Below are 27,301 nucleotides of genomic sequence, written 5' to 3' on the forward strand. Positions count from 1 at the left end.
TAGACAGAGCAAAATGATCTGTCCTTTTAGTAGAGGTTTTATGAGCAGAAATGGGCACTTGAAGCTTTTTATGGCATGGAGTTAAATAACATCACCTGATAATTGCTTGCAGGGTGAAACTGATAGTAAAAGGGACAGCTAGAGGGACCAGTTTAAAAGCTGGCAGGCCTTGCTGTCATTACATCCCTTCTTGGAACAGATGGCCACCTCACTTTGCCGGGCATAAAGAAAGCAATGGCAGCTAAATTAGCATCAGTTTGAATAGTCCAGTGCTTACATGCACTGAGTTCTTGTGGCCAGTGAAAAATCTGTGGTCTTCATAGGTCTAAAGCATGGTAGTCTGATAAAAAGGATGATAAAGACCAAACAAAAGGTACCAAGTCAACCAATTTGTACAAGGCCCATGACTCCCCACTGTTATCGGACTTCAGACAGCCCTTTAAGAACAAAGGAAGTTGTGACAATACTTGTGGCAGTTGCAATGTTTTGTTTTTTTTTAATTTAAAGTTTTTTATTGAAGTTTAGTAAGGTATACAATCATAGTATAATCATATTAAAAAAACTTCACTTTTTTGTAAAGATACATCAATGTAATATGCATAAGTATAATGAAACAGTAAACTATAACTTGATTTGTAAGCTTTAACAGCTGTGTTCAACAAGTTGTTATAATTTAACTACAAAGATTTAATAAGCTAACATTTACACTAAAGTTTTAATGAAACAAATTACCACAGTAAGTATTAACTTTGTAGTCAATTGAATAAATCAGTATCACTTCTGGTTCATAGACTAAGACCAAAATTATAATATATCATTTGTATGAAATTGGGTTCTTATCAGTAAGTCCCACCCGACCTTAGCATGACATTAGATCCATTTTACATATTCAGACCAAGATGAGGGAATATATGCCTCATTTTCTAGGAAGGTTAAGATTGGAAACCACTTTGCACTGAATCTCATATTGCAGTTTCTCCCTACAGCTTTGTTAGACCTCTCTGTGATGCTTTCCATCACGTATTGGTCCCACATCTTTTGGTACCAATGTTGGACAGTTGGAGGGTTTGGATCTTTCCATTTGGAGGCTGTAGCGATTCGAGCCATTGCAGTTGCAATGTTTGGCAGAGCTTCTCCACAGAGATGGAGCAGATAGATGAGGCCAGGCGGGACAACTAGCCACTGCTATCACTGGGGCAATGCCACAGGTCTGCATTGTTGCCACACAATGCCCAGACAGGTCAGGCAGAAGGCCAGAATTTTTGTGGGGGAGTGGGGTCTTAGGAGCTTTGCTCCAACTTATTGAAGGGGTCAGGGAGAAACTAGCAGAGAGGAATCTGAACAAGGTGGTGACCAGGAAAGCTCCTCTTTAAAAGGAGGGCAGAGGTTGGAGCCACCCCCCCCCCTTGCCTCCTGAGGTTTGTCGTGGCTGCTCTGAGACAGTCAGGGCAGAGGAAGGCCTTAAAGGCCCATATCTCAGCCCCTGGCTCCTCCTGGGTTGCAAGCACATGCGACACTCACTGTCAGTTAATGTGAATTAGTTCATTGGTATTATGAGCTACTGTAGTGTGGTGGCTAACAGACTAAGCTGGCGCTGCCAAGAGCCACCACAGCCCCCCAGACACAGACTGCCTGTGGTCTCCCCCCTCACGCCACATATATTCAACCCAAACATAATATGAAGGTAAAGTATATGACTCTCCATGGTCCTGCACTGCTGTTATTTAGTGTGATAAAGGTAGGTTTTTGCCCACCGTTTCAGTACGTTCGTGTGAATTAAACCTGAGTTGGAATTCCTATCTGCATTTGTGATTGTGAATAGCAGGCTGTTTTATTCATTGCAGATTCACACCACAATAGATCATGTCTTGGGTATATCTTTCATCAAAGTAAGAAGCTGAAAATACTGACACTCCGGGTTCCCAGTAAGGACTTGGTTGCACATTGCGTTAGAGTTGCAGAATATTGGAAGAGGTTCCCTCCTAAGATGCCTTGAATTTCTATCACCTTAATTGCTACCATGTTGCTGTCACTTGTCCATCTCCAATTAGTATAATGGTTACTGCCATGTCCCGTTTGCCTTCGCAGAAGAGAATAGATTAGGAAATAACAGCGCACTCCTCGCATTAATCCTCTTTTCATTGCACTTAAGATCCATCATCTAAACCTCTCGACCTCAAAACAGACCACAGAACAGGGCAATGCTCAGAGGTGATAAATGAGTGACAGTTTCTGAATGTGCTACTATGGTGTGCTCTTGAAGACTGCGAGGTCTGATTTAAATGTTATGCTGACGACAAGTAAGAAGAAGCTTACTCTCCTGATCTTTCACATGCCCGGTGTCTCGGGTCAGACTGGGCTCTCAACGGCTTTGTGTACAACTTTAGCATGCCAGTGACCTGTAGTCTTGGCAGGCATTGTCCTGGCGTGCTATCATTGCACATATTAACAGCATTACATGCATAGCAGCACAGTTTAAACAAGACTCTGGGCACGTGCATGTCCACCAGTGTCATGTTTAAATAAAGCCCGAGATTTCATCCAGCGGCGCAGAATGTGGCGGCATTTCTTTTGCTGCTGCCAGGTGGTGGATCATTGAGAGCCTTGATGTACTTACACTAAAATATCAGTGCTGGCTTCTGACAGCCCCCCAGGCTAGAGATATCCCCCTCATAAAGTGCAAAAGGAAGCAACCACTTATAAGACACAGTTCACTCAGAAGATGTCCTGTGCAAGCCCCTTCAAAGAATGAACAACATAGTAGTGTTCTCTTAAAGGTCTGTACTTTTAGAGCCAATTTGGTGTAGTGGTTAAGTGCGTGGACTCTAATCTGGGAGAACTGGGTTTGATTCCCCACTCCTACACTTGCACCTGCTGGATGACCTTGGGCAATCCATAGTTTTGGCACAGCTGTTCTTGAAAAAGAGCAGTTTCTGTCAGAGCTCTCTCAGCCCCACCTACCTCACAGGGTGTCTGTTGTGGGGAGAGGAAAGGAAGAGAAAGGGAAAGGAGTTTGTAAGCTGCTCTGAGACTCCTTTGGGTAGTGAAGGGTGGGGTATAAATCCAATCTCTTCTTGTGTAGGAAAACTTTCCAATAGGCTCTTGCAGTTTTCAATAAATGAAATATGTGGTGTTAGGGGGGCCATTTGGATTTTCTACCCCAGTCACCAGTCTTACCCAACATTGCAAACAAATGTAATATATTAGTTACAAAGGCACCATAAATCTTGACCTAGAAATCTAGATTTGTAGCTTGGTCTGCCAGTTGGGCGTTCGTGACTTGGGCCCAATATGACTAAAACTGGAGGCTGCCTCCCCTCTGTATCATTGTATGATTTCACTAAGAGGTACAAAAGACACCCTTCCAGTAATATCACGGGTGCAGCAAGTTTAGACAGGCATTTTGGCCACAGCGTATGATCCCTTCTGCCAGAGCCCCAGCATTCCAATTTTGGTTTCTTTTTGGTGGACTGTGATAAGACAGCATTTCTAGGGAAGCCGGAGATAGTTCAGCAAGTAGTATTTTTGTACAATCTAGTGGTTCACAAATTTGATTACAAATAGCTACCTTCCAAGCACTGTAGGATGTTCTCGTTTTGGCTGTCAGGAAGTGGGTTGGTGTGATCTGAATACAAATTGACCCTTTTTTCTCTCGACTGTGTCTTTTAAAGCTGTGCCTTTAATAGCTGCATGACAGGCAGAAATTTATCTGGTGCAGCATTTCTCCACATTGCATAGAGTGGTGCCAGATTCTAAAGAAATCAACTAGCTGTGAAAATCGCAATTGGAATGTGGAATGTGCCGTGCTGAGGTGGAGGAAAATGTCATATGGCAATCAGTGCTGATATGCAGTTACGCCTCAGGCTGGTCTTTGGCTCTGACCCCCAACATGCCCGTGCTGTCTTGAACCTGATCCAGCCAGGACCCAGTTTCCTGACACACTGCTTTTGTTTTCAGTAGCTCTTTCCTTTCATCTTTATCAGATGTAAAAAAGGGGTTAAGGTCTTAGCAGATAAGAAGCTTGTCCTTGACTCGAATTAGCTAATTCCAGTTAGTGCAGATGAACTAATGTGATTTTAAACTTGAGGTGGCCCTTGCAAGTTGAAGCTGCAGCTTGTCTCTTGCTACATGAACTCATCTGAAGATTCATTAGTCTGTTTATAATGTACTACTGGTAAGGCAGAGCTGTTGTATGTTTTGGTTTACAAATCAATTGTTCTTACAGCCAAGAGTGAAATTCACAGTAATTAAAGGGAGTTTTAATAGCTGACTTTGAATTTAAGTAAATAAATGTGGTTTTTCATAGCTGAAGGCAGAAAATTGAAATAGTGGTTAGAGTGTCAGTCTGGGACGCGGGAGACCTAGGTTCAAATTCCCACTCTGCCAAGAAGCTCACTGAGTGACCTTGGCTTACCTCACAGGGTTCTTATGAAGATAAAATAGAGGAAGGGACTTTAGTATGTCACCCTGAGCTACTTGGAGGATAAGTAAGATAAAATGTACTAAGTAAATAATACACACATTATGAACTATGGTTTCTCCTGTCTCAGCTGTTCAGTTTAGAGAACAGATAGGCAATGAGTAGTCGTGGAGCAAAACCGTACCTTAAGAAGCTCCTCTGTATGATTCTGAGCACTCTAAAGCTTGCCAGGATGGTTCGAGTCCGAACTTCATCTGTAGATGACTGAAGAGAGGTGGAAGCATGGAGCAGTCAGGTGTATTTCCTGTGATGCTTCCAACTGTTTGGAGCCACTCTCACTTGCCCAACGAGACATACCAGAGGGCTTTGGGCTTAGTTCCATTTGCTTATCTCACTATGTCCTTGGTGTTGAGCAGGTATGGAATAGAATTGCTGCCAATCCACTTCTGCTATGAGCGTGAGGGGTAGAAGGCCCATGCCTCATGAAAATACTCCGCAGACATTCCTGTTTTCCCTCCATACTTGGGCCTTTCTTATGGCACTCCCCTCCCCCCAACCCTCAGTCTAAAGTGTTTGCACCATCATTGGCGTTGAAGTGAGTGGGGAAGGCAGACCCTGAGTATCATGCTGCGGCTCCATTTAGGGGTAGTTCCCCCAATCAGAGTGGCACTTGCTAACACTTTTTGGAGCAGTAAGCATAGCACTACTGAAATTGGGTAGAGGTGTGCTTGACTTGTAGGAGAGGAGAGCAGGGGTGGTATAGGGAAGCAGTGCACTGCATCAGCTGTGACCTAAAAAGCCGCTCTTCACATCTTAGCGTGTACATAAACTTATTGGGTGGCCTTAGGTGAGGGGGGTCATTTGCAGTGTCTGATTTATTTTAGCTGAGGCACAATTGCAGATGGGAAGCCCTGATCAGGCAGGGATGCCACAGGGCCCACTAATTACAAGCCACCAGCCGCTGGAAGGTGGGGATGAAAGTGGAGGACTAACATCTGGGACACTCCCCATCATCATAATCTGTAGAAAAAACAGTTTTAGCTTCTTAGCATTCCACCAAGCCCAAAACAGATGCTTCAGTGTTCTGTAAAACCTATTTCATAGTGTAGAAAAAACTGAATTGTATATCTCAGCAATTGACTTCAATTAAAAATACCTTGGGGGACTAGCTGCCCGGGCAGGTTATAACAAAACAAATGCAAAATTGAGGGGGGAGGGAATCAAAGTTAGAATAACAAGCAAAGCCCCCTTTCCCTGACCATGCATATCCAAATACTTTTATTGTACTTTCAGTGGATTCTTTTTTAAATGGTTATCCTGCTTGAGAGCCATTTGGGTTGAAAAGTGAAGACTATACGTACAATCAATCAACCTCAACTCCTATATGTAGTACGGGGAAAATATTTGTCTACATTACTGAGGAGTTGTAAGGATTACTGAAATAATGTACATGAAACATTTTAAGCACTTAGAGGAAAGCCCTATACAGATAGTTACTGTTGGTATTGTTTATTTTATTTGTTTACTTAAAAATTAGATTTATGAATCACCCAATTGCTGATTATTTAGAGGTGATGAACAACAAAATACTAAAACTGGGGGTAAAAGGGGGGGGGGACTCAACACAGGATATGACTACGAACCAAAAAGGGTTCCATATATATAAAAGTACAAATATTTATTAAGGTGTACACATGTTAAAACTTTCCTGATTAAAAATTACTTTGTCTAAGATCAGACTATAAAAGCTTATCCTCTATACATACATATGATGGGTAAACACCAATGGCCCCTCCTGCATGGAAGGGATCGAGGTCGACTTCGCTGAGGCCGACACTGACGCAACCACGGCCAGTGGTTCCTCCACCACTCCTGATGCAAGTTAATCCACCACCACATGCATTGTCTGGAGAGGAAGAATTGTCTCACTCCACAGGGAGTGAATTGGATGAGAAGGACTTGGGTGCGCCGGCTACCCCGTCAGCCCCTTCCCCTAGTCAGCAAGTTGTGGAAGACCTCCCTATCTCCCCTTTGGAAGATCTCTGATCTTATGGGGATTTAATCAAGAGGATGGCCCATTTGCTGGGAATTGCTGTCTCCCAACCCCAGCCTCAAGTCACTGACGCCGTATTTGATATCATCCAATTAGATACCTCAACAGCAATTGCTCTCCCTATGATGCAGGTCTTACTTCAGGCGGTCAAGTCTCACTGGGACAAGCCCTTGTCTACTCCTGTTTCTACCAGAAGGCTGGACCACATGTATAAGATCCAAGAAGCGAGAGCGGAATTCCTCTGTTCCCACCCTAAACCTAATTCTATGGTAGGCACCCTCTCATGTAAGAGCGAGAACATGCACTCTACCCCATCCGACAACGAGAGTAAAAAGCTGGATGCGTTTGGCAGACAATTTTATTCTGCGGCACCCTGGGCATGAAGACATCAAATTACGCCACGTGTATGGGGCACTATGAATACTCTTTATGGGAGCAGATGCCACCTATTCTTGCGCTCCTTCTGGGACAACATCGTGATGAAGCTAGGAGAATTCAGAAGGAGGGCATGATACTGGCAAAGCAGGTAATCAATTCTGCAAAACGCACCCTGGATACCTGTTCCAAGATAATGTCATCTGCTGTGACCCTCCGCCATCACTCCTGGCTTCTCACCACGTCTCTTCAGACTGACACCAGAGTGCTCATCAAGGATTTACCATTTGATGGCCAAGGACTCTTCCACTCCTCTACTGACTCCATTCTACAAGATATGGTTAAGAGTCTTAAAGTGTCCCGAAGCCTGGGAGTCTCCCCCTCGTACTGGTTTCTAGAGCTTCTGGCGATCCAATATGCCCTCCAGTCTTTTCTGCCATTGACAGAGAGGAAGACAGTGGCAATTCTGACAGACAACACTACAGCACTGGCTTACATAAACAGACAGGGCAAGACTGTATCCTACTGACTATGTTGCTTGGCTCTCACCCTTTGGGACTGGTGCCTCAGCCACGAGATCTGGATATAAGCAACCCATCTTCTGGGCATGCAGAACAACTGTGGACGCCCTCATAAGAACATAAGAACATAAGAGATGCCAATGTTGGATCAGGCCAAAGGCCCATCCAGTCCAACACTCTGTATCACACAGTGGCCAGAAATACCAGTGCCATTAGGAGGTCCACCAGTGGGGCCAGGACATTAGAAGCCATCCCACTGTTGACCCCCCCAAGCACCAAGATGACAGAGCATCACTTGCCCCAGAGTCCCTATCTATACCTTGTGGCTAATAGCCACTGATGGACCTCTGCTCCATATGCTTATCTAATTCCCTTTTGAAGCCGTCCATGCTTGTAGCCGCCACCACTTTCTGTGGCAGTGAATTCCAAGTGTTAATCACTCTTTGGGTGAAGAAGTACTTCCTTTTATCTGTTCTAACCCGACCGCTCAGCAATTTCATGGAGTGCCCACGAGTTCTTGTATTGTGAGAAAGGGAGAAAAGTACCTCTTTCTCTACCTGCTCTTTCCCATGCATAATCTTATAAACCTCAATCATGTCACCTCTCAGTCGTCGTTTCTCCAAGCTAAAGAGCCCTAAGCGCCTTAACCTTTCCTCATAGGGAAAGTGTTCCAACCCTTTTATCATTCGAGTTGCCCTTTTCTGCACTTTTTCCAAAGCTATAATATCCTCTTTAAGGTCTGGTGACCAGAATTGCACACAGTATTCCAGATGAGGTCGCACCATTGATTTATATAGGGGCATTATGATATTGGCTGATCTGTTTACAATACCCTTCCTAATAATCCCCAGCATAGCATTGGCTTTCTTTATTGCAGTCACACACTGTCTCGACATTTTCAGTGAGTTATCTACTACAACTCCAAGATCTCTCTCTTGATCAGTCTCTGATCAGCAGGGGTGCAGCGCAGTTACACAAATGGGAGCTGAACTGGAGATATCTGCAAGCCATATTTCAACTATGGGGCCAACCACAGGTAGAGATGTTTTCGCGACACAATGGAATTCCAAACGTGCCCAGTTCTGCTGCGGGGGGGGGGGGACAGACCCTCTTTCTTTAGGGGATGGTCTCCTGATCCCTTGGAAAGGGAAATCGCTTTTCCTTTTCCCACCGATCCTTCTCCTCACGCAGGTACTGAACAAGATACTGCGACACAGGCCGGATTGCATTGTTGTGATCCCTTGGTGGCCGAGGCAAATGTGGTTTCCACTGCTCATACACCTCTCCAACAAGAATTTCCTGCATTTCCCACATGCAAGGGATTTGCTCCTGACAGCAGAGACCAAGGTGGTCTATCACAATGTGCCCCACTAACGGCTTGGAGGATACAAGGTGAGTTTTTTCCAGTAGAGTCAGTCCTTCTGAATATCAGGAAACTCTCGACCCGCTCTTCTTACAGTCACAAATGGTCCAAGTCTCTCGCCTTTCTCCAGCCCTACGATGGCGATCCCACCTCAGTTGGTCTCTCTCTCATTTTTGATTTTATTCTTTCTCTCGCTGATAACGGACTCAGCCATTCCTCGCTCAGAGTCTGTTTGGCAGCTATCTCAGCTTTTTTCTAAAAGACTGGACAGTACTTTGGTCTTTGCTCATCCTGACTCCAAGAGATTTTTGAAGGGTCTACTGCATCTCTACCCCCCACTTAAACTGCCAGCCCAGGTTTGGGACTTGCCCACTGTACTGCGCAGACTCACCGCAGGGGTGGAAAATGGTCAATAAAATCGGTAAAAGTCAGTTTTTTCATCTTGGTCAGTAATTTGTCAGTTTTTTAAAAAAAATTGGTCAGTAAAGTCAGTATTTCTTTGATTTTTGTGAATGCAGTTTGTGTTTTTCCGGTTTCATTACTGCACTTTTGAGGAAACATGATAACTTCACAGTGAGAAGACAGATTGTTTTCAGTTTAGTTATGAAGTACTCTAAGGACTTTGTTCCTAAGAGTAAAAGTGATTTGGTGAAATCTTCCACAAAGTATAGAAACATAATTAACCTCTTAAAACATGAGACAATGAAAATAGAGGTGTCGGATATTGTGGGATTCAATATGGCACATGTCATGATAGAAGGAGTTGAGAAAGCAATGGAAGAAGGGGACAAGGGAAAAAATGCTTGTGGATGCAGTGCAGAAAACTGTTGAGAAACGAAGGAGTTCATGAATAACTTTATTTATTTACTTATTCAATTTATACCCTGCCCTCCCCGCTGGAGCGCTCTCGGGGCAGTTTACAAAGAGATTAAACATATAGGTAACTAATTATATACAATCTTAAAACAAATAATAAAACTCTACATTATCATAAAGTGCTAGTTAGTGATCCCTTTGAGATATCCCTTTGAGATATCTGCTAGGCAGCTTCATGGGCCACGCCGAACACATTAATCAAACATTACACTGTGGATGTGCATGTGGAACGTCATTCACACATGGACTGATCAATCCTGCAATCTGTGGTCCCCTGAGATGCTGCCAGCACCCTCTTCCAGGTAGACCTAAACTTGCTAATCTCCCATAGGTGTGATGCATAGAGACCACGACGAAGATAAACAGGTTGCTTATCTGTAACTGATGATCTTCGAGTGGTCATCTATGCATTCACACTACCCGCCCTCCTTCCCCACTGCTCTCAGCTTCTTTGGTTCATTCCTTATTGGAGTTGGAAGCAGTCAGAAGGAACTGGTGGGATACTAGGGCCCCACCCTCTGGGCATGCGTGGTTGGAGTCCCTGCACATGCTCAGAGGCGGGGCTCCAGATCCTTTCAAGCTTGATAGAAGTTTCCCAAATCAGAGCTGGCACAGGTGTCTTACCCATAGTGAATGCATAGATGACCACTCAAAGATCATTAGTTACAGGTAAGCAACCTGTTTTTATCTCCCCCTGTACTGTTTGCCTGGCTTTAAATAGCCTCCTGGAGCTTTTATATTCCCCAATGGATGGTCCAAGAGGACAAATAGCAGTTCTGGGTGATTCTCCTGAACTGGAACTCCCCACCCTGTGCTGCTATTTATCAATAAAAATGTGCTGGGAATCTTTTCATGGATCTTCCAGCATCTTGTCAAGTTTGACTCTCCAGCACATGTGTGGTGCGATGCCAGCTCTCTTTCCTCCTTCATATCTTTCCTCTGAAACAACCCTGTCTGAGGCTTCACTCCATAATATTCATCCTTAACTAAATGCCCAAATATTACCTTTGCTTACCTCTGTCTCTTCCTCTTTCCTGCCTTCCTCCATCAATTACTTCCCCCTAGATGCTGAGATAGGCAGCTGTCTTTTTCACATGTTACTCTGTATTCACATGTTACTCTGTAACATACCATATATGCTGATGGTGGTGTTAACTAGATAAATAATAATATGACCCAAGAGATTATTCATATTGGCATAATTCATTCTGTTCACTCAGTAGTTGCAGAGTCTTGGTGTCTATGTTGTGACAGTTTAGTTAACTGAAAGTTGTAGTGCAATCCTAAACAGAATTATACCCTTCTAAGTGCATTGAAGTCAGTGGACTTAGAAGGGTGTAACTCTGCTTTTGATTGCACTGTTAAAAGCCCCTTCACCTTAGTAGCGTCTAGGGAGTGGATTAAGATGCTTTAGATTAGGTGAGAAATGTTAATTGTTGTCTCTATCCTGAGCATCTTTATAGGCTTACTGGAGCTGATTCTAACACCCCTTGCTAGTTGCAACTTGTTTATTATTTTACCTTTCTTCTGACACGCAAATGCTGTACCCATATATTCATACTTGAATTATCTGCCTTTCTTTCCACTTCCATGATTCCCTTTTGCTTCAGATCACTAAGAAGGTCACTGAGCAGCTGTGTCCATTTTCTGTGAACCTTCTCATTCTTTCTCCATGTAAGCATGACTTGCAGTTGTGTTTTCCATATTGCTTCTTTCAGGAACAGGTAGTCCTCCGAAACTGCTGTCTTTAATTTAGCTTATCTTTGCACTGTGTTTACTAATGCTTGTTCAGTTAAGTGAACAAGGTCCTGTTCCCGCATGCAACAGCCCTGCCACATGGGCTACGTGCAAAAAATGTTAAGCTCGCTGTCAGACACCAAATTTGGCATACCATTTGTGATCTCTGGTAGGAGTTCAGCCAGAATAAGGGCTTGACCTAAAGTCTGAATTACAGTAGGCAAAAGAAACTGTTCTGTTGACGAGGCAAGACTGGATTCCCTAGACAGTCCAGAGCTTTATACTGCCCTCCCATTTCAGAGGCTGATAATGCACACATTGAGGGACAAACTTGATATGGTGCAAGGGGCTGGTGAATGGATCTTTTCCATTTTTAATGACAGCTGCGTATAGACTCCATTTGGATTCAGCCACAGGGGAAGAGACACGTAACCCTTTCCACCAATGCTGTTTTGCAATGTACCATATGGGGTGCTTGTGATGGCACCCCATCTCCAGACCTAGAAACAAGGGGCTTACATTACACACCCCACTAACTTCTTTTTTTATATTATACACTTATTTTTATAATTGGGGTGGGACCGCTTAGTCTTCTAGCCTCAATGAGGGCAGTGCCTGGACTCAAGGTGCCACTCAGCATTCACTTGGCCCATTAGGAGGGGATCACAGGCTTGAAAAAAACTACGAAACAGGTTTGTTGCTGCGGTGTGCATGGCTTGGTTGTGTCTTTGTTTTCCTTTTCTCCAGCCTTCTCAGTATTACAGTAACAATGTTACTAGAGAGCTGGAGCCTAAGAAAGCCAGACAGTCACAAACAATGTTTCCTCTAAGCTGTGGAGTCTTGTGAACCAAAATTCTACTTTGTGAGCTACTGGCATTAGAGTTGGGAGCAAACGATTTGGCTACTGCATAAATTAGTTTGCTCTGGAGCCATCTTTCTTGAGCTGGGACAAAAATCTGAGCTGAAGGCTAAAAAACTGTGAGCTAGCTCACACTAACTCAGTTTAGAGGGAACATTGGTCACAAAGCGGGTTTCTTGTTTAACTTATTCAGACTTATAACATGGAACAGAAAGGCTTTTAACTGTTTTTAACAGAAATAGCACCCAGACCTTTGTAACAGAGAGCATATAAGCCCCCCCCCCTTTTCACTGTTTTTAATAGGAACAGCATCCCTATCTTCAAAATACCTGAGGTCCCTAATTGGCTTCCTGCCTAACCAGCAGACTTCCTAACTCTTCTCCCACATATGCTAACAACCCACATCTCTGTCAGTTGATGACAAGAAACTGCCTTATACTGAATCAGATAATTGTTGTTCCATCAAAGTCAGTATTGTCTAGTCGGACTGGCAGCAGCTCTCCAGGGTCTCAGGCAGAGGTCTCTCACATCACCTACTGACAGATTCTTTAACTGGAGATGCCGGTGATTGAACCTGGAGACTACTGCATGCCAAGCAGAAACTCTGCCACTGAACCATGGCCCCTCCCCACCAATTAAACTGCCAAGCTCCTCCTTTTCCTGCTTCAATGTTCCAGTCTGCTGTTTGAAAGTTATCTGCCGAGGCTCCAGGAGGGCAGATCTTAAAACTATTTGTCACATTGCCTCTATTCCCCCACACACACACACACACGCAGATTAAATTCGTGCATGTGTGATATTTCCAGTCATATCTAGTATGGCCCTAATTTGTTTCTAAACTTCATTTTCTAACAAGAGCACCTGTTCTCTGTGGCCAACTGATGGCTGCCTTTTGTTCTCTCCATCAACACACAGGATCTTGGCCAGGAAACAGCATGTGAAATAGAGGCACCCAGGTGGCCTGTTACATACAAATGCTGTCATGAACCAGAGGCAACCCTGTCCACCTTTCCTTTTCAAGTCTAGAAGTAGATAGAATAACAAAAAGATTGAGTGAATAGAGTAGAAGCTAAAACAATGAGTAATAATGTATTGAACTAAAGGATGTATCAAGGCTTAGAACGTGAATTAGAGGGAGTTGTATGGTGGTCTCATATGTGGGTAGGATAAGGGAATAAGAAAAGAAGACGATTAGTTAATATGTTAGTTATACCAAGGGAATGTAACCTCAATTTTAATTTCTAAGAAAGGGAGTATAAAATATAAGGTTATGAATTATTGTTATGAAATATATACTCAATTAAAAATATCTGTTAAAAATGTTCATGGCCATGGCAGTCCTTTGTGGTTGTTATAGTGGAGGATTAGAGAATCTGCAACTAGGTTTGTATGCTAAACCTATTCTTCACGTCCACTGTATTTTCATAAGGGATGTGATCTAGGTCAAACCTGAATGGCCTAGCGGTTTTCCCAACTTTCTTTAGTTTAAGTCTGAATTTTGCATTGAGTAGCTTGGTGCTTGGGGGAGGGGGGGTCAACAGTTCTTATATGTTCTTTTCGGTTCACCAGAGCCATTATGCATGTGAAGATGCCCTTAGTATGGTATACCGACAGTGCAATCCTAAACATCGTTAATCTATATATCTAATAGTCAAGTTGCCCCCTCCGTGTGGATATCTAAATCCACACATTGGGGGCACCTGGGGAGCAGGGAGATTTTCCTGCACATCTGGGGCAGTCCCCAGATGTGCAGAAAAATCTAAAAACTGTAAAAAAAACCTATGGGGGGATACTTAAATTCCCCCAAAAGTAAAGGAGTGTTCCCTGCGCATGCACAGGGAATGCTCTGAGAAGGCTTCGCTGCCGCCACAGGGGACAGGGGGGTGGGAGAAGGCTTGGCGGGCCAGCCTTGCTGCCACTGGGGAGGGAGGGAGAAAGCTTGGTGGGCCAGCCTAGCCGCCGCCACTAGGGGGGGAGGGAGAAGCCTGGGCTCACCTGCTGCCACATCTCCTGCTTCTGCAGGCCGGGAACTGTGGGGAATACTTCCCCCCCCCATGCGAGTATTGCGGGTCCCGCCTCTTGTACCCTTCTAAATGCATGGACTTAGGTATAGCTCTGCTTGGGTGTCAGTCTCATTATAGTATGCTAATGATATGTTGTCAGTTACTTTATTTAACTGCTTGAGATAAAGTGGGCCACTGGGGTAATTCTTCAGTGCTATACCTCACAGGAATCTTCTAATTGGCCCTAGAACTTGTCTTCCTGCTAATTGTCATTGCTGCAAGAAAAGTCCTGGAATGCAAGACTACCTCAATCTGGAAGGAGCTGATAACTTTCCAGCAGAACAGAGTGTACTAAAAACTGATCCAACCTGCCTATCAAAATTTAGCACAACTGTTCACAGAAACCAAGAGCTAGTACTTCCCACATTTCACCCCCCCCCCACCCAGACACATCCTAGGAAAGAAACGGCTAGACATGAAGAGACCATGCTCAAAAACAGCTGTATTCAGATGCCTTACTCATCTCTCCCCACCACGCAAGCCTAGAATGTTACCAAGACCACAGTGTCTAAGTGGATTTTTGCCCCATGAATCAGTACAGCTGAGTTCCCTGACAGAACATGGCCTCAAGCCACCAGAGGTGCAGCAACATCTGCCTCCCTGTCCACTAGTGTATGAAGAAGTTAGACCTTGCCACTCAATTTCACCCATACGAAAATTTCAAGGTGAATTTTGTGATTACACCGGAAATGGCAAATTTTCTCATAGGGGCTCTGTACATTCCTCTCTTTCACATTTTTATCCTGCTGTTAGAGAGATAGTGTGATGTAGTGGATAAAGTGTTGGACTGGGATCTACGAGACCAAGTTTCAGATACCTACTCTGCCATGGAAGTTTGCTGGGTGACTTTGGGTCAGTGTTTCGGTAAATCTTTTCTTTTCACCTTTGCCTTTCGCTTTCCTTCTTTCCTCTGCTACTTGTAAAGCCTCGTCAGACAGCCACTTTGCTTTCTTGCATTTCTGTTTCTGGGGTGCTGATTGCTGCCTCCTGTACAATGTCACGAACCTCCGCCCATAGTTCTTCAGGCACTCTGTCTATCAAATCTAGTCCCTTAAACCTATTCTTCACATCCACTGTATATTCATAAGGGATGTGATCTAGGTCAAACCTGAATGGCCTAGTGGTTTTCCCAACTTCCTTTAGTTTAAGTCTGAATTTTGCAATGAGTAGCTCATGATTTGAGCCACAGTCAGCTCCAGGTCTTGTTTTTACTGACTGTATAGACCTTCTCCATCTTTGACTGCAAATGATATAATCAATCTGATTTCGGTGTTGCCCATCTGGTGATGTCCATGTGTAGAGTCGCCTCTTAGGTTGTTAGAAGAGGGTGTTCACTATGACCAGCATGTTCTCTTGACAAAACTCTGTTAGTCTTTGCCCGGCTTCATTTTGTTCTCCAAGGCCAAACTTGTCCATTATCCCAGTTACCTTTTGACTTCCTATTTTAGCATTCCAGTCCCCTATGATAATGAGGACATCTTTTTTGGTGTTAATGTATGGCTGCAAGAGTTGGACTATAAGGAAGGCCGAGTGCCGAAGAATAGATTCTTTTAAATTATTGTTCTGGAGAAGACTCTTGAGAATCCCTTGGACTGCAAGGAGATCGAATCAGTCAATCCTAAAAGAAATCAACCCTGACTGTTCCCTGGAAGGCCAGATACTGAAGCTGAAGCTCAAATACTTTGGCCACCAAATGAGAAGGGAGCACTCACTGGAGAAGACCTTGATGCTGGGAAAGACTGAAGGAAAAAGAAGAATGGGACAGCAAAGGATGAGATGGTTAGACAGTGTTATCGATGCAACAAACATAAAACTAAGCAAACTCCGGAGCACGATGGAAGACAGGTGGGCCTGGCGTGACGTGGTCCATGGGGTCACAAAGAGTCGGACTCAACTGTGCGACTGAACAACAACAACAACAAAATAATTTTGCTGTCTTCTGTTTTATCCTCACAACAAGTTCGATAATACCAACTCCCTTAAAGAGCCTAAAGGTAAAGGTTCCCTTGCTCGAAAGGCAGTCGAATCCAACTCTAGGGTTGCGGTGCTCATCTCCGTTTCAAAGCCGAAGAGCCAGCGCTGTCCTAAGACGTTTCCGTGGTCATGTGGCCGGCATGACTAAACACCAAGGCGCACGGAACGCTGTTACCTTCCCACCAAAGTGGTACCTATTTATCTACTTGCAATTTCTTGCTTTTGAACTGCTAGGTTGGCAGGAGCTGGAACTAGAGACGGGAGCTCACTCCGTCATGCGGCACACTCAGGTCTCGAACTGCTGAACTACTGACCTTCCACAGCCTGCAGTATAGCGTCTTAACCACTTGAGCCACCGCAGCTCCTAAAGAGCCTAGACAGTTGCATTTGAGCTGCAAAATACACTTCTAGTGTGCAAAGCTGCCATTAATTTTAAGCAAGGCTTGCACAGGAGACCTTCCCAGCAGATTATACACATGTTAATTAGAGGGACTTGTGGTTTTGGTACCTCATCATTAAAAATGTCTTGGGCCAACCCAGTTCAACAGCCAGTTCTTTCCCCCTTGCAGGGAGCTGTGTTTGAGAGGCAGGAGGTGTGAATTCAAACACATCTGTCTATATAATGTGCTCTCTGGTACAGACTGCTGTCAAATAAGCTTGTCATATTGGTGTGGAGGGAGAAGCTTAGGAAGTTAATGTGTTTTTATAGGTGCCCTTTTAAATTCCTGAGTATAGATGAAGCCAAGAATGTGTGCAAGCTGATAGACACGAGTTATGGTAAAAATGGAATGCCAGTAAGGACGGCACCAACTGGCAAACATACAAGTGCTCATTATAGAAGAATAAGATACAGCGTTCATCACATGCCTAGACATTTGCAGGGGTCGCTAAGTCTCCATCTGCCTGCTTCAGTAGCTGGCAAAGGAAGCAAGGGGAAGGTGGTAGAGGTTAAGAAAAGGAGTCTGCAGTTTTGATTCCAACAGATGACTCTGAATTTGGGATATGGATGATGTGTTTTGGAAAAGGTACCATGAGATTTCCTTCTGTCTACTTTCCACAAACGTACTAATTTGCAGTAGTTGTTTCCATTATGTGTGCCAGTGATTCTCATGTGTCACATTCTACTTTGCTGTGCCACATAGCCTGAATTTCCATAGTACGTTTTACTCTGTGCGAGGTTTTAGTTAGTTGCCTTTAAAAAAAAAAAAGAAGAAGCGCTTTTAAATGACAGGAAGTGAGGAATCTCCTGCTTAGCTAAGGATGCTCTCCATCCAAAAGATGGTTGCATGGAGACGTTGTGTGCTTTTCCAGTGCTGGAATGCAGTGTGTTCCCTTGCCCATCATCTCTTTTTGTTAGTCATGCATGCATGGATCACTCTGTGGTGCTTTTGAACTAGGCTCAAGGTGTCCCTTAATGTAACTCTCTATGTGTACACTGGGCTAGGAATATTTTCTGGGAAACTACTTTGAAGGCCTGTGTATTTCTTTTGCCATCTACGATTTCATTTGTAAGTCCTAATGCCTACATTAATAAGACAAAGCTATGGATTGAGACATTATGACAGGAGAAAACTAAGAGCTTAACTAGACATTACAAACAGGGTTGAGTCTCAGGTGGCAACTCATGAATAAATGTGCAGCAGGGCCCAATTCAGATCAGGACCACTGTGCAGGAGAAGAAGGAATTCCTGTCTGCTCCCTTGTCCTCTTTCCAATGGCTGAACGAGCCTGGGGGCTGCAGGGAGAGGCATGATATTTGCTCTGAAGGGAGACAGCATGTGCAAGCATTCAGTGCTGGCTCCCAGTGGAGGAAAAAATACTCCCCTCAACCTGTTTCAACTGCCAAAAACAGTGGTGGGAAGAAAGCAGGAATTCCTCCTTCTCCCATACAGTCTTCCTGATCCAAATTGGGGCCTGCTCTGTGTTTACTCATGAGATGCCACCAAGAACCAGCAGCTATATTATAGCTGCAGGTCCCCATGGCAAACTTGTGCAGTTTGTACATTTAATTAGGCTGTCAGCCACACCATAGGCCTCACTAATGAATGTCCAATGGTAGCTTTTTAGGGGTGGCTGCACTCTCCATTCTCAAAATTCCGGAAGTGCTCACAGGCTCAACAAGACTGAGGAATGTTCTAGAGAGCTAGCCCAGGGCTTCTGCCTGCTATAAAGCTCCTAGATCTGTTGCATATGTAGTCAGGCAACTCATACCTGAGGAAGGCTGCCATGCCATTGTTCTATGCCAACAGACCAATCAATTCAACTTTTTGTCTGCTTTCTTATGTGTTCCAGGTACTTTACTTAAAGCACTCCAAAAATTAAATTCGGTAGCTTGCTTTCCATCCTAAGGAAAGAGGCTGCAGTGATATTAATTATAAGGCAAAGGGATGTTATCCTGTGACCCAGGGAGCAAATGTCTGGCATGATAGTGGGATGATGTTCAGCTTGAGCACCATTATAACCAATGCAACACAGAGAAAATAAGAAGAATGAAACCTGCAAACCTAGTAAATTCATGTATATTCATGTTTAGGAAATAAAAACTGATGACCCCAGGGCCAAATGTGGCACAGAAAGGACCGTAATGTTTACTCCACATTTTCCAGTGCAGAGGCAAGGGGACATATATGTAAGGAGTGACACCTATGGCCTTGGAGCTAGCCCGTGGTTCAGACACACAGAAAAATGAATGTTGTGTGCAAAACATCTTTCATTCTAATTACAGAATTTGTAGTTTGTAGTTGCAGAACGTAGGATTGTGAGTATGTGCAGAATTCTGGCTATTATTCTTTCATAGTGGGAGAAGCAATTCCCTGGGTTTGCTACGGGAGGAGGGAGCTATAGGATTGTGTGTATGTGCAGAATTCTGGCTATTCTTTCATAGTGGGAGAAGCAAATCCCTGGGTTTGCTACGGGAGGAGGGAGCTAAGTCCAAGGTCTCTCCAAGGGAACTGTGCTCATTATCCTTTTCTTTCAGCTGCTAGGCCATATGGTTTTGATTCTTTGTGTGGCAGATGAATGGGAGGTTATTTGAGTATCCCTTGGCTGCATGAGCTCAGATTGGCTCAGCATCATGTGTGTAGAGAAAAAAAGGAGGGTGTACTAGAAAGGGAACTTGCAAAAGAAGCTTGAGGTTAAAACAATTTGTGTAATAATATTTTTTAAAAACTCTCACAACATGTAGCAGTCTTTATGGGAACCAGATGTTTAAACATTACAGCTGCCAGCAGAACTGGTGAGGTGATGGGGGTACTCAGATGCCATCAATCATAGTAGCTGTTTTACCTTCTTGCATTGTGTTTTTATATAAAAGAAGTTGGAGGGAGAGATTGAAGGGAGGAGGATTGAGAATTTGCATTCTTTCAAAGGTGCAGCTGAGCTGAACTGAAAGTTTCATTCTTCACCTTTTCCATCTGGAGATTTTTGAAAGGCTGAGATTCCAAAAGGAAAGAGCAAATATTATCCCTAGATTCGTTTCTACAATCTAGGCACTTTATTTCCTGATGAGAAAGTCAATCCTTCACAGTCTTTGAGATGAAACCCCCTCATGGGTTAGTTATGCTTATGGGTTTCCCTGCATCTGAGATCATGCTACAGAAGTATAGAATTTAATATGTGGAATATTTGCATCTGGCACAGACTAAAAAAATTAAAAAGGTTTGAATTTTATGTCTTGTATTTTGTATTTAAAAATGAAAGTTCCTAGTCCTTACGGCTTCTGCAATCAAATTTTAAAAGGTTGGGCAGTCCCTGATAAAGTCAGAGTAACCACAAGCGATGGCACTTGGACTGAACAAGGTTGAGAGCTGCAGCTTCAATGCTTTGCTTAGTTCTTCCTCCTGTCTTTTTGCTTGGTAGAAACAATAAAATTTGTAAAATATGGGCATGTGCATAATATATTCATACTGTGACATTTGTATCCCGAGTTCTGGAGGAAAGGTGGAAGAAAGATTTGATAAACAGCCTGGAGAGAACTGAGTTAAAATCCCTGCTCAGCCTCAGGTGACCTTGAGCTATTCACTTTCTCTCAGCCTAGCCTGCTTTGCATTGCTGTTTGCTATGTATGCTGCCACAGTGGGATGCAAACGTAGGTAATTAATCCTGCAACATCCAGCATCCTAGGGGCACCTAGCAAAAAGGGACACCACTGACAGTTCTAGTTCATGCATTAGTAATGCACAAAATTTTCATTTTCCATTGAGAAGGATCACATTTGTTAATGACTTCTAAGCCTATCCCAGAGATTCGGTTGGTCAGTTACTCTATAACAGACATAAGTGCACTGTTTTGGTAATGTCCTCAAAAGTAATTGAAGAGTAGGGCACTGCTATGTACTCCTCTTGAATCATAAAATTATAGGCTAAGAAGAGAGTCAAAGTCCCTCAAGTCTACTCTCAGTTCAGATCTGCCACCAGTATCTCCATGGAAGTGCATGGAAAATACCCACACCCACCTAAGTCCACACAGGACATCCTACAATGTGTCAGAAGAAGAGGAAAAAGAGTAATACGATGTGTCACACAGTAAAGAGATTATAGCATTTGGATGACCCATACAGGCTTGTAGCCAGAAATGTTGTGGTAAAAGGCAAGTGTGGCTTAAGAGTACAATTTACTCAACAATATTAATCAAAGGACTTTTAGACTTTGATAGTAAAAAAAAAAGCAACAGCAAATGTTTGTCAAGCATCCCAGTGCCCTTGCAGACAGTGGGCAGAATACGGACAGTCCAGGAAGAAGGTTTGTGTCTTATTGAGCAACTGGATGAGTTAACAATTGTATGCTTCCTACTACCACTTCTTTGGGCAGTGGGAGAAAAAAAACCCACAGGCAACGCACATGGTGTGACATCAGTTCCAGGGAAAACTGGAAAGTAACGTCATTTGCTCTAAGAATCGTAGGATTACTTGCTGTCTGCTTTGGCTTTCACCATTCTGAGTAATGGTGAAAAACAAGTCTCATTTGCTGTCTTGGTTACTACACCATGTTTTAGACCATTTATGAACAAATAAGATAGCACCAGCTGCAACACAGATCCCTGGGGGATCCCACTGCTTAATTTTATTTATTTGGACTTGTATTCCGCCCTCCCAGCAAGCGGGCTTAGAGCGGATCACATCATAAGTAGATAAAAACATACATTAATAAATATAATAATATTTCAAACAACTAAGTAATACAATTTAAAATGACTGTGTATAACCACAAACACAGTTTCAGCTGGAGTGACTGGATTTAGAGGTCTTCTCAATCTGGGCTGAATAATGATGACAAATTTCAGTGAGGGAGGCTGACTTCATTGGATGCCCTCTGCCTTAACCAAAGGCCTGGCAGAACAACTCCATCTTACAGGCCCTGTGGAACAATAATAAGTCCTATAGGGCCCTGATCTCAAGAGGGAGTTTGTTCCACTAGGCCGGGGCCGGGGCTGAAAAAGCCGTGGCCCTGGTCGAGGCTAGATGGATATCCCTCGGGCAAGGGACTACCAGCAGATGCTGATCAATTAAGTGCAAGGCTCTCCAGGGCACATATGGGGAGAGGCAGTCCTGCAGGTATGTCGTCTCTGGCTATGCAAGGCTTTAAAGGTCAGAACCAGGACCTTGATGTGGATCCGGTACCCAATTGGTAGCCAGTGCAAATGGCGTTGCACTGGCTGGATGTGTGCCCACACAGGCAACACAGTCAGCAAGTACGCTGCTGCATTTTGCACCAGCTGGAGTTTCCAGATCAGCCACAAGGGCAAGCCCATGTAGAGTGAGTTACTGGTTCTTCCTCACTACTGCTTGTTCTTCTATAGCATGCTAATTCTATGTTTAATTATGTTTCCAACCAGTTTACTAATAATAAATGTTAGGATAACTACCCTTTTATTTTCTGTATTTTCAACAATTGATGTTACATTTGCTGATTTCTGATCTTTTTGTGGGGAAGCCTATTTCAATGCCAAATTGCATGTTGTTATTAGGAGATCAACAATTTCACAAGAGTTCTTTAAAAACCTTTGAGTATATGTCATTCACACCTGGTGACCTGTTAGTTATTAATTTGTCAGTTAGCACTAATAGTGATGGGAACAAACCTGCCCATGACCATAAGTTCACTAGTAAAATCGCCCACGTCATGGTTTGTGAACCAAGGTTTGTGCAATCTCACCCTCATGACCCTCCATGTGGTTTTTTGGAGGTTTGTGTGGCTTATGGTGGGGAGCAAGAGGGATTGCTGAAGTGGCTTGCATCTATTTCAGCCTAACAGCTGGCGCACCCATCAGTTGTTAGGCTGAAATAGATGCAAGCCATTTCAGCAATCCCTTTCTCTCCCCCTGCTTCCAAGCAGGTGGAAGCAAAATGGATGGGTGTAATGACTTGCAGCCATTTAATACTTAACAGCTGGACAGGTCCGCCTGCCAGCTGTTAGGTTTAAATGGCTCCAAGCTTCAATGCGGGGAAGTGAAACGGATGGGTTAAATAGCTTGCCGCAGCCAGGAGAAAGGTGGTTCAAACCAGCCAGATTGGTTTGGGCATTTTTTCTTGGGTTGGAGTTTGGTTTGGACACACCCCAAACCCTGAACCGAACTGGAATTTTCTGGTTTGTGCGTATCCCTAAGCAGTAGAGCTTCATTTTAAACAGTTGAAGGTAGAACTGAGTTCTTTAGGATCTGCAACAGCCTGGTGAAAAATAAAATGAAAAAACTATTATGTTAAAGGCAAATGTTCAAGTACAGTGAAATTCCATGGGAGTTGATGTCAAGACCCATTTTATTCCACATTTCTTTGAATAGCCTTATGGAAGGAAGCAGAAATATGCTGATGAAATTTGTGAATAACACAACGTATAGGAAAATGTTAATATAGGATTGTGCAAGGCAAAGGAGGTGACCTCATGAATGAGAATAAGAGAAAGAGAATTAAATGAAATTAGATTAAATTCATGCATTATGGGCATTATTATTACACTTTTTATCAGCTGGGGATTCTTCAACTCGAAACAGCAATGAGATCTGAAATCTTGCTCGATCACAAGACAACTGAGCCACAAATTTGATGCAACTGCAAAAAAGGGAAATTAATTATTGTGTTGGGACCTCATTTTGGAATACTTGTATTGCAGGGATTCTGAAGGGAGGAATGGAGAACCACTGGATGCAGTTTCAGGCAAATAATAGAAACAGGTTATGAATTCATATGGATCCTGAGGGACAACTTAGAAAGTTATTTGGATCAGGGATGTCTCATCAAGAAGTGTGATCAGGTCATAATGGTTACATTTTGTGCCTCCCTTGTGTAATGTTTATGCTGCTCATTAATTCTGCCTCTACCTGTTCCAGTAGAAAAGAGCAAGAGTCCAGTACCACCTTAAAGACTAACAAACTGTGTGGCAGGGTATGAGCTTTTGTGAGTCACTGCTCACTTCTTCATATAACAGTGAGAATATTAGTCCATCTGTCCTTATATCTTGGAGAGTGGAGTGATTTCAGATGGCAAATGACAGTAGCAGGTGTGATTGAATTAGGTGTGATATGCACAGAGGCAGTAGGTGTAGATAAATAAGCATTGGTAATGAGACAGGAAACCTAGGTCTTGATTCATTCCAGGAGGATGCATTCAAAAACCTGTTGGGGAACATTTTAACTTTTCAGGACATTCATTGCTGACTGAAGAGTAGCAGTTTTCTTACAAAAGAATTTCAAAGGGAGATTAGAAAGAGAGAATTGCAACTGATAATGAAACTCAAGACAATTCATCCTCCCGGACTGAATTGAGACCTAGGTTTTCTGTCTCATTACCAGTGCTGATTTCTGCATGCCTACTACCCCTCAGCATATCATACCTAATCCAATCACACCTGCTATTGTCATTCACCTGCTATTGTCATTTGCCTGTTATTGTCATTCAGCATCTGAAATCACTCCACTCTCCAAGGCATAAGGACAGATAGAGTCACATTCTAGCTGTATCTGAAGAAGTGAGGAGTGATTTACGAAAGTTCATACTCTGCCACAAATTTTGTTAATCTTTAAGGTGCTACTGGACTCTTGCTGTTTTCTACTGCTATAGACAGAATAACATGGCTGCCCTTCTTGATCTATCTACTTGTTCCAGTATTTCTCATCTGCACTTTCAGAGATGGCAGGATTAGTTCTTTTCAGTACATCTGACTTCAGGGAAGCATCCCTTGGTGCTTGGAAATTTGACTCTTTGCCTTCTTCCTGTTAGCTGCCATTGTGGGGGGTAGGGGGTTGTCATGCTTCACAGACAGAAATCCCTTCTATCCATATTTAGAGGTACTTGTAATTTAAGAGAGAGTTCTCACTTTTCAACTTGTTTTCCATTGGTGGATCATTGTCTGAGATGATGTTAGTGACTCTGTCTTGCACAATAGCAATGTCATATATTTAGGTTTTCCAAGCAATGAGGGCAATTGTAACACAAATGACAAAAAAGGTATGTGAACTTGCCTTTCCACAATCCATCTCAGAAAGTTTTCCATCATAAAGTCTAATCATACAATTGAAATTGAACTCCTCTCTCACAAGCTCTCCTCTTATTTCTAGCTGCCTTTTCAGGAGACATTGCCTTGGACGAGGAAGACCTCAAGTTTTTCCAGGTGGACAGAGTTGTGGATCTCACACGGCATACCATTGAGAGAACTGTCACTAACTCTTCAGGTAATGTTGCCAAACATTCACACAAAGGTCCCATGCCTCTGGAGGCATTCTTATTTTTAAAAATTGAAATGCTAACAACTTAGAAGGCATATCTTTACATATGGGGTGGTAGAATGTGATGTCAAATCGCAGCCGTAGGCTTTTGAAGGCAAGAGACTTAGGGAGGTGTTTTGCCATTGCCTGCCTCTATTGGCCGGTGTCCAATTTGCCCTATTTGGGCAAACTTATAGAGAGGGCAGTGGCGTCACAGTTACAGGGCTTTCTGGAGGATGCTTCAGTCTTAGATCCCTTCCAGTCCGGTTTCCGCCCGGGCCACGGGACCGAGACGGCTTTGGTCGCCCTGACTGACAATCTCCGTAGGCATCTGGATCGAGGTGGTGTGGCGGCACTGGTGCTGTTAGATCTGTCGGCTGCGTTCGACACGGTCGACCACCAGTTGCTGACCCACCGCCTCGCCGACGTGGGGATTCAGGGGCTTGCCCTTCAATGGTTTGCCTCTTTCCTGCAAGGTCGGGGACAAAGGGTGGTTCTCGGGGACCGGCACTCCCGCAGGTATCCCCTTGAGTGTGGGGTGCCGCAGGGAGCAGTGTTGTCCCCGATGCTATTTAATATCTATATGTGCCCCCTTGCCCAGATTGCCCGGAGTTATGGGCTTGGGTGTCATCAGTATGCTGATGACACCCAGCTCTATCTGATGCTGGGTGGCCGGTCGAACTCGAGTCTCGATGAGCCGATTGAAACTAAACCCGACGAAGACGGAGGTCCTGGGCCTGAGTCGGAGTGGGAAGGGGTTAGGGCTCCCTCTCCCGACCTTGGATGGGGTACCTTTGGTGCCAGCTTCTGGGGTTCGGAGTTTGGGGGTGTTTCTGGACTCCACCCTAACGATGGAGGCCCAGGTGGCAGCCACTGTCAAGTCCGCCTTTTTCCATCTTAGGCGTGCACGGCAGTTGGTCCCCTACCTTGACCGTGACGACCTGGCCACAGTGATCCACGCGACGGTCACCTCAAGGCTAGACTACTGCAACGCTCTCTACATGGGGCTGCCTTTGTCGCAAATCCGGAGGCTGCAACTGGTGCAGAATGCTGCGGCCAGGCTGTTAATGGGTCTCTCTAGAAGGGACCATGTGCGGCCTGCGCTGAAAGCGCTGCACTGGTTGCCAATAGCATACCGGATTCGCTTCAAAGTGCTGGTCGTTACCTATAAAGCCCTACATGGCCAGGGTCCAACCTACCTGAAGGACCGCCTTTCCCCGTATGTTCCCCCAAGAGCACTACGGTCAGGGGCCCGAAATTTATTAGTCATCCCGGGCCCTAAGGATGTCAAACTAGCCGCCACGAGGACCAGGGCCTTTTCGGTGGCGGCTCCTACCTGGTGGAATGAGCTCCCGGAGGAGATCAGGGCCCTGCGGGACCTCATGCAATTCCGCAGGGCCTGCAAGACGGAGCTCTTCCGCCAGGCTTTTGAGTAGGAGCCGCCACCCCTACTATACCACCATCGCCCTGAGGTCCTGATTAAACATCTGCTATCGAAGAATCCTCCTGCCGTCTTCGTGGGACTTTGGACATTCAATCCGCCATCTTTTAGATTATGAATGGGAGTTTGAGCACCTGTTATTATATTTTAATATGTAGTATACGTTTTAAACTTTTTTGTATATATTGTTTTATCATGGCAAGTTGTTCTTGCCTCTGTGAGCCGTCCTGAGCCCACTGGTGAGGGCGGGGTATAAGTATGAAAAATAAATAAATAAATAAATAAATAAATAAATAAATAAATATGTAGCAATCCCTATCTTCCTTGGTGGTCTGCCCATCCAAGTATTAACCAGTTGACCCAGCTTAGCTTCTGAGATCTGTCAAGATACAGCTATCCTGGGTTATTCAGATTAGGGCATCTTTAGCTATGCAGGTCATAAATTTCTAATTTGTATTGCACAGTATCTCCTTCTCCAGATGTTACAGTTGCCAAAGTTTATGGGTTTTGAGCATGCTTACAAAGTCGTGTGGTCTAGTTCCCAAGAAAAACAAAGACAGGGCCTACTCAGGTATATTCTTTCCCTTTGAATCATTCTGGGAAGAGAGCAAGAGTAGTCCTTGGCCCCTGGATTCATTTTTTGGAAAAGAGACTCTGTGATTGTTCAGAGGTGGGATTTCCTTTACCCCTACAGGTTAAATCCTTTTTAAAATCAAGGAATGCCTTGATTCAGGCATTCACTTCTCTCTGCAGGGAAGAGAGTACATGAATCTAAGGGCTGCTTGTGGTTTCTAGGGAGAATTCCAGAGAGTAATATGTGAATAAGCCAAGGTTGTTCAACCAGTTATTTCATTGTATTCCTTAATAACCATGCAGTACATCTCAATTGGCTTTTTGCACATGCAGGTTCTTAGACAGCCCA

The 27,301-nt window shown here is 44.0% G+C and overlaps 1 protein-coding gene across 1 annotated transcript in view; it reads left to right on the forward strand.

Annotated features, from left to right (window-relative positions):
- Positions 1-27,301, forward strand: part of BMP1 (bone morphogenetic protein 1) — a 178,002-nt gene that overhangs the window by 65,557 nt on the left and 85,144 nt on the right. Inside the window, exon 2 of the mRNA XM_015414229.1 lies at positions 24,792-24,905. Coding sequence (XP_015269715.1) covers positions 24,792-24,905 — 114 coding nt within the window. The remainder of the gene's footprint in view (positions 1-24,791; positions 24,906-27,301) is intronic.

Source organism: Gekko japonicus, unplaced genomic scaffold, assembly GCF_001447785.1.
Source record: "Gekko japonicus isolate JY-2015 unplaced genomic scaffold, Gekko_japonicus_V1.1 scaffold9, whole genome shotgun sequence".
Classification (NCBI taxonomy): domain Eukaryota; kingdom Metazoa; phylum Chordata; class Lepidosauria; order Squamata; family Gekkonidae; genus Gekko; species Gekko japonicus.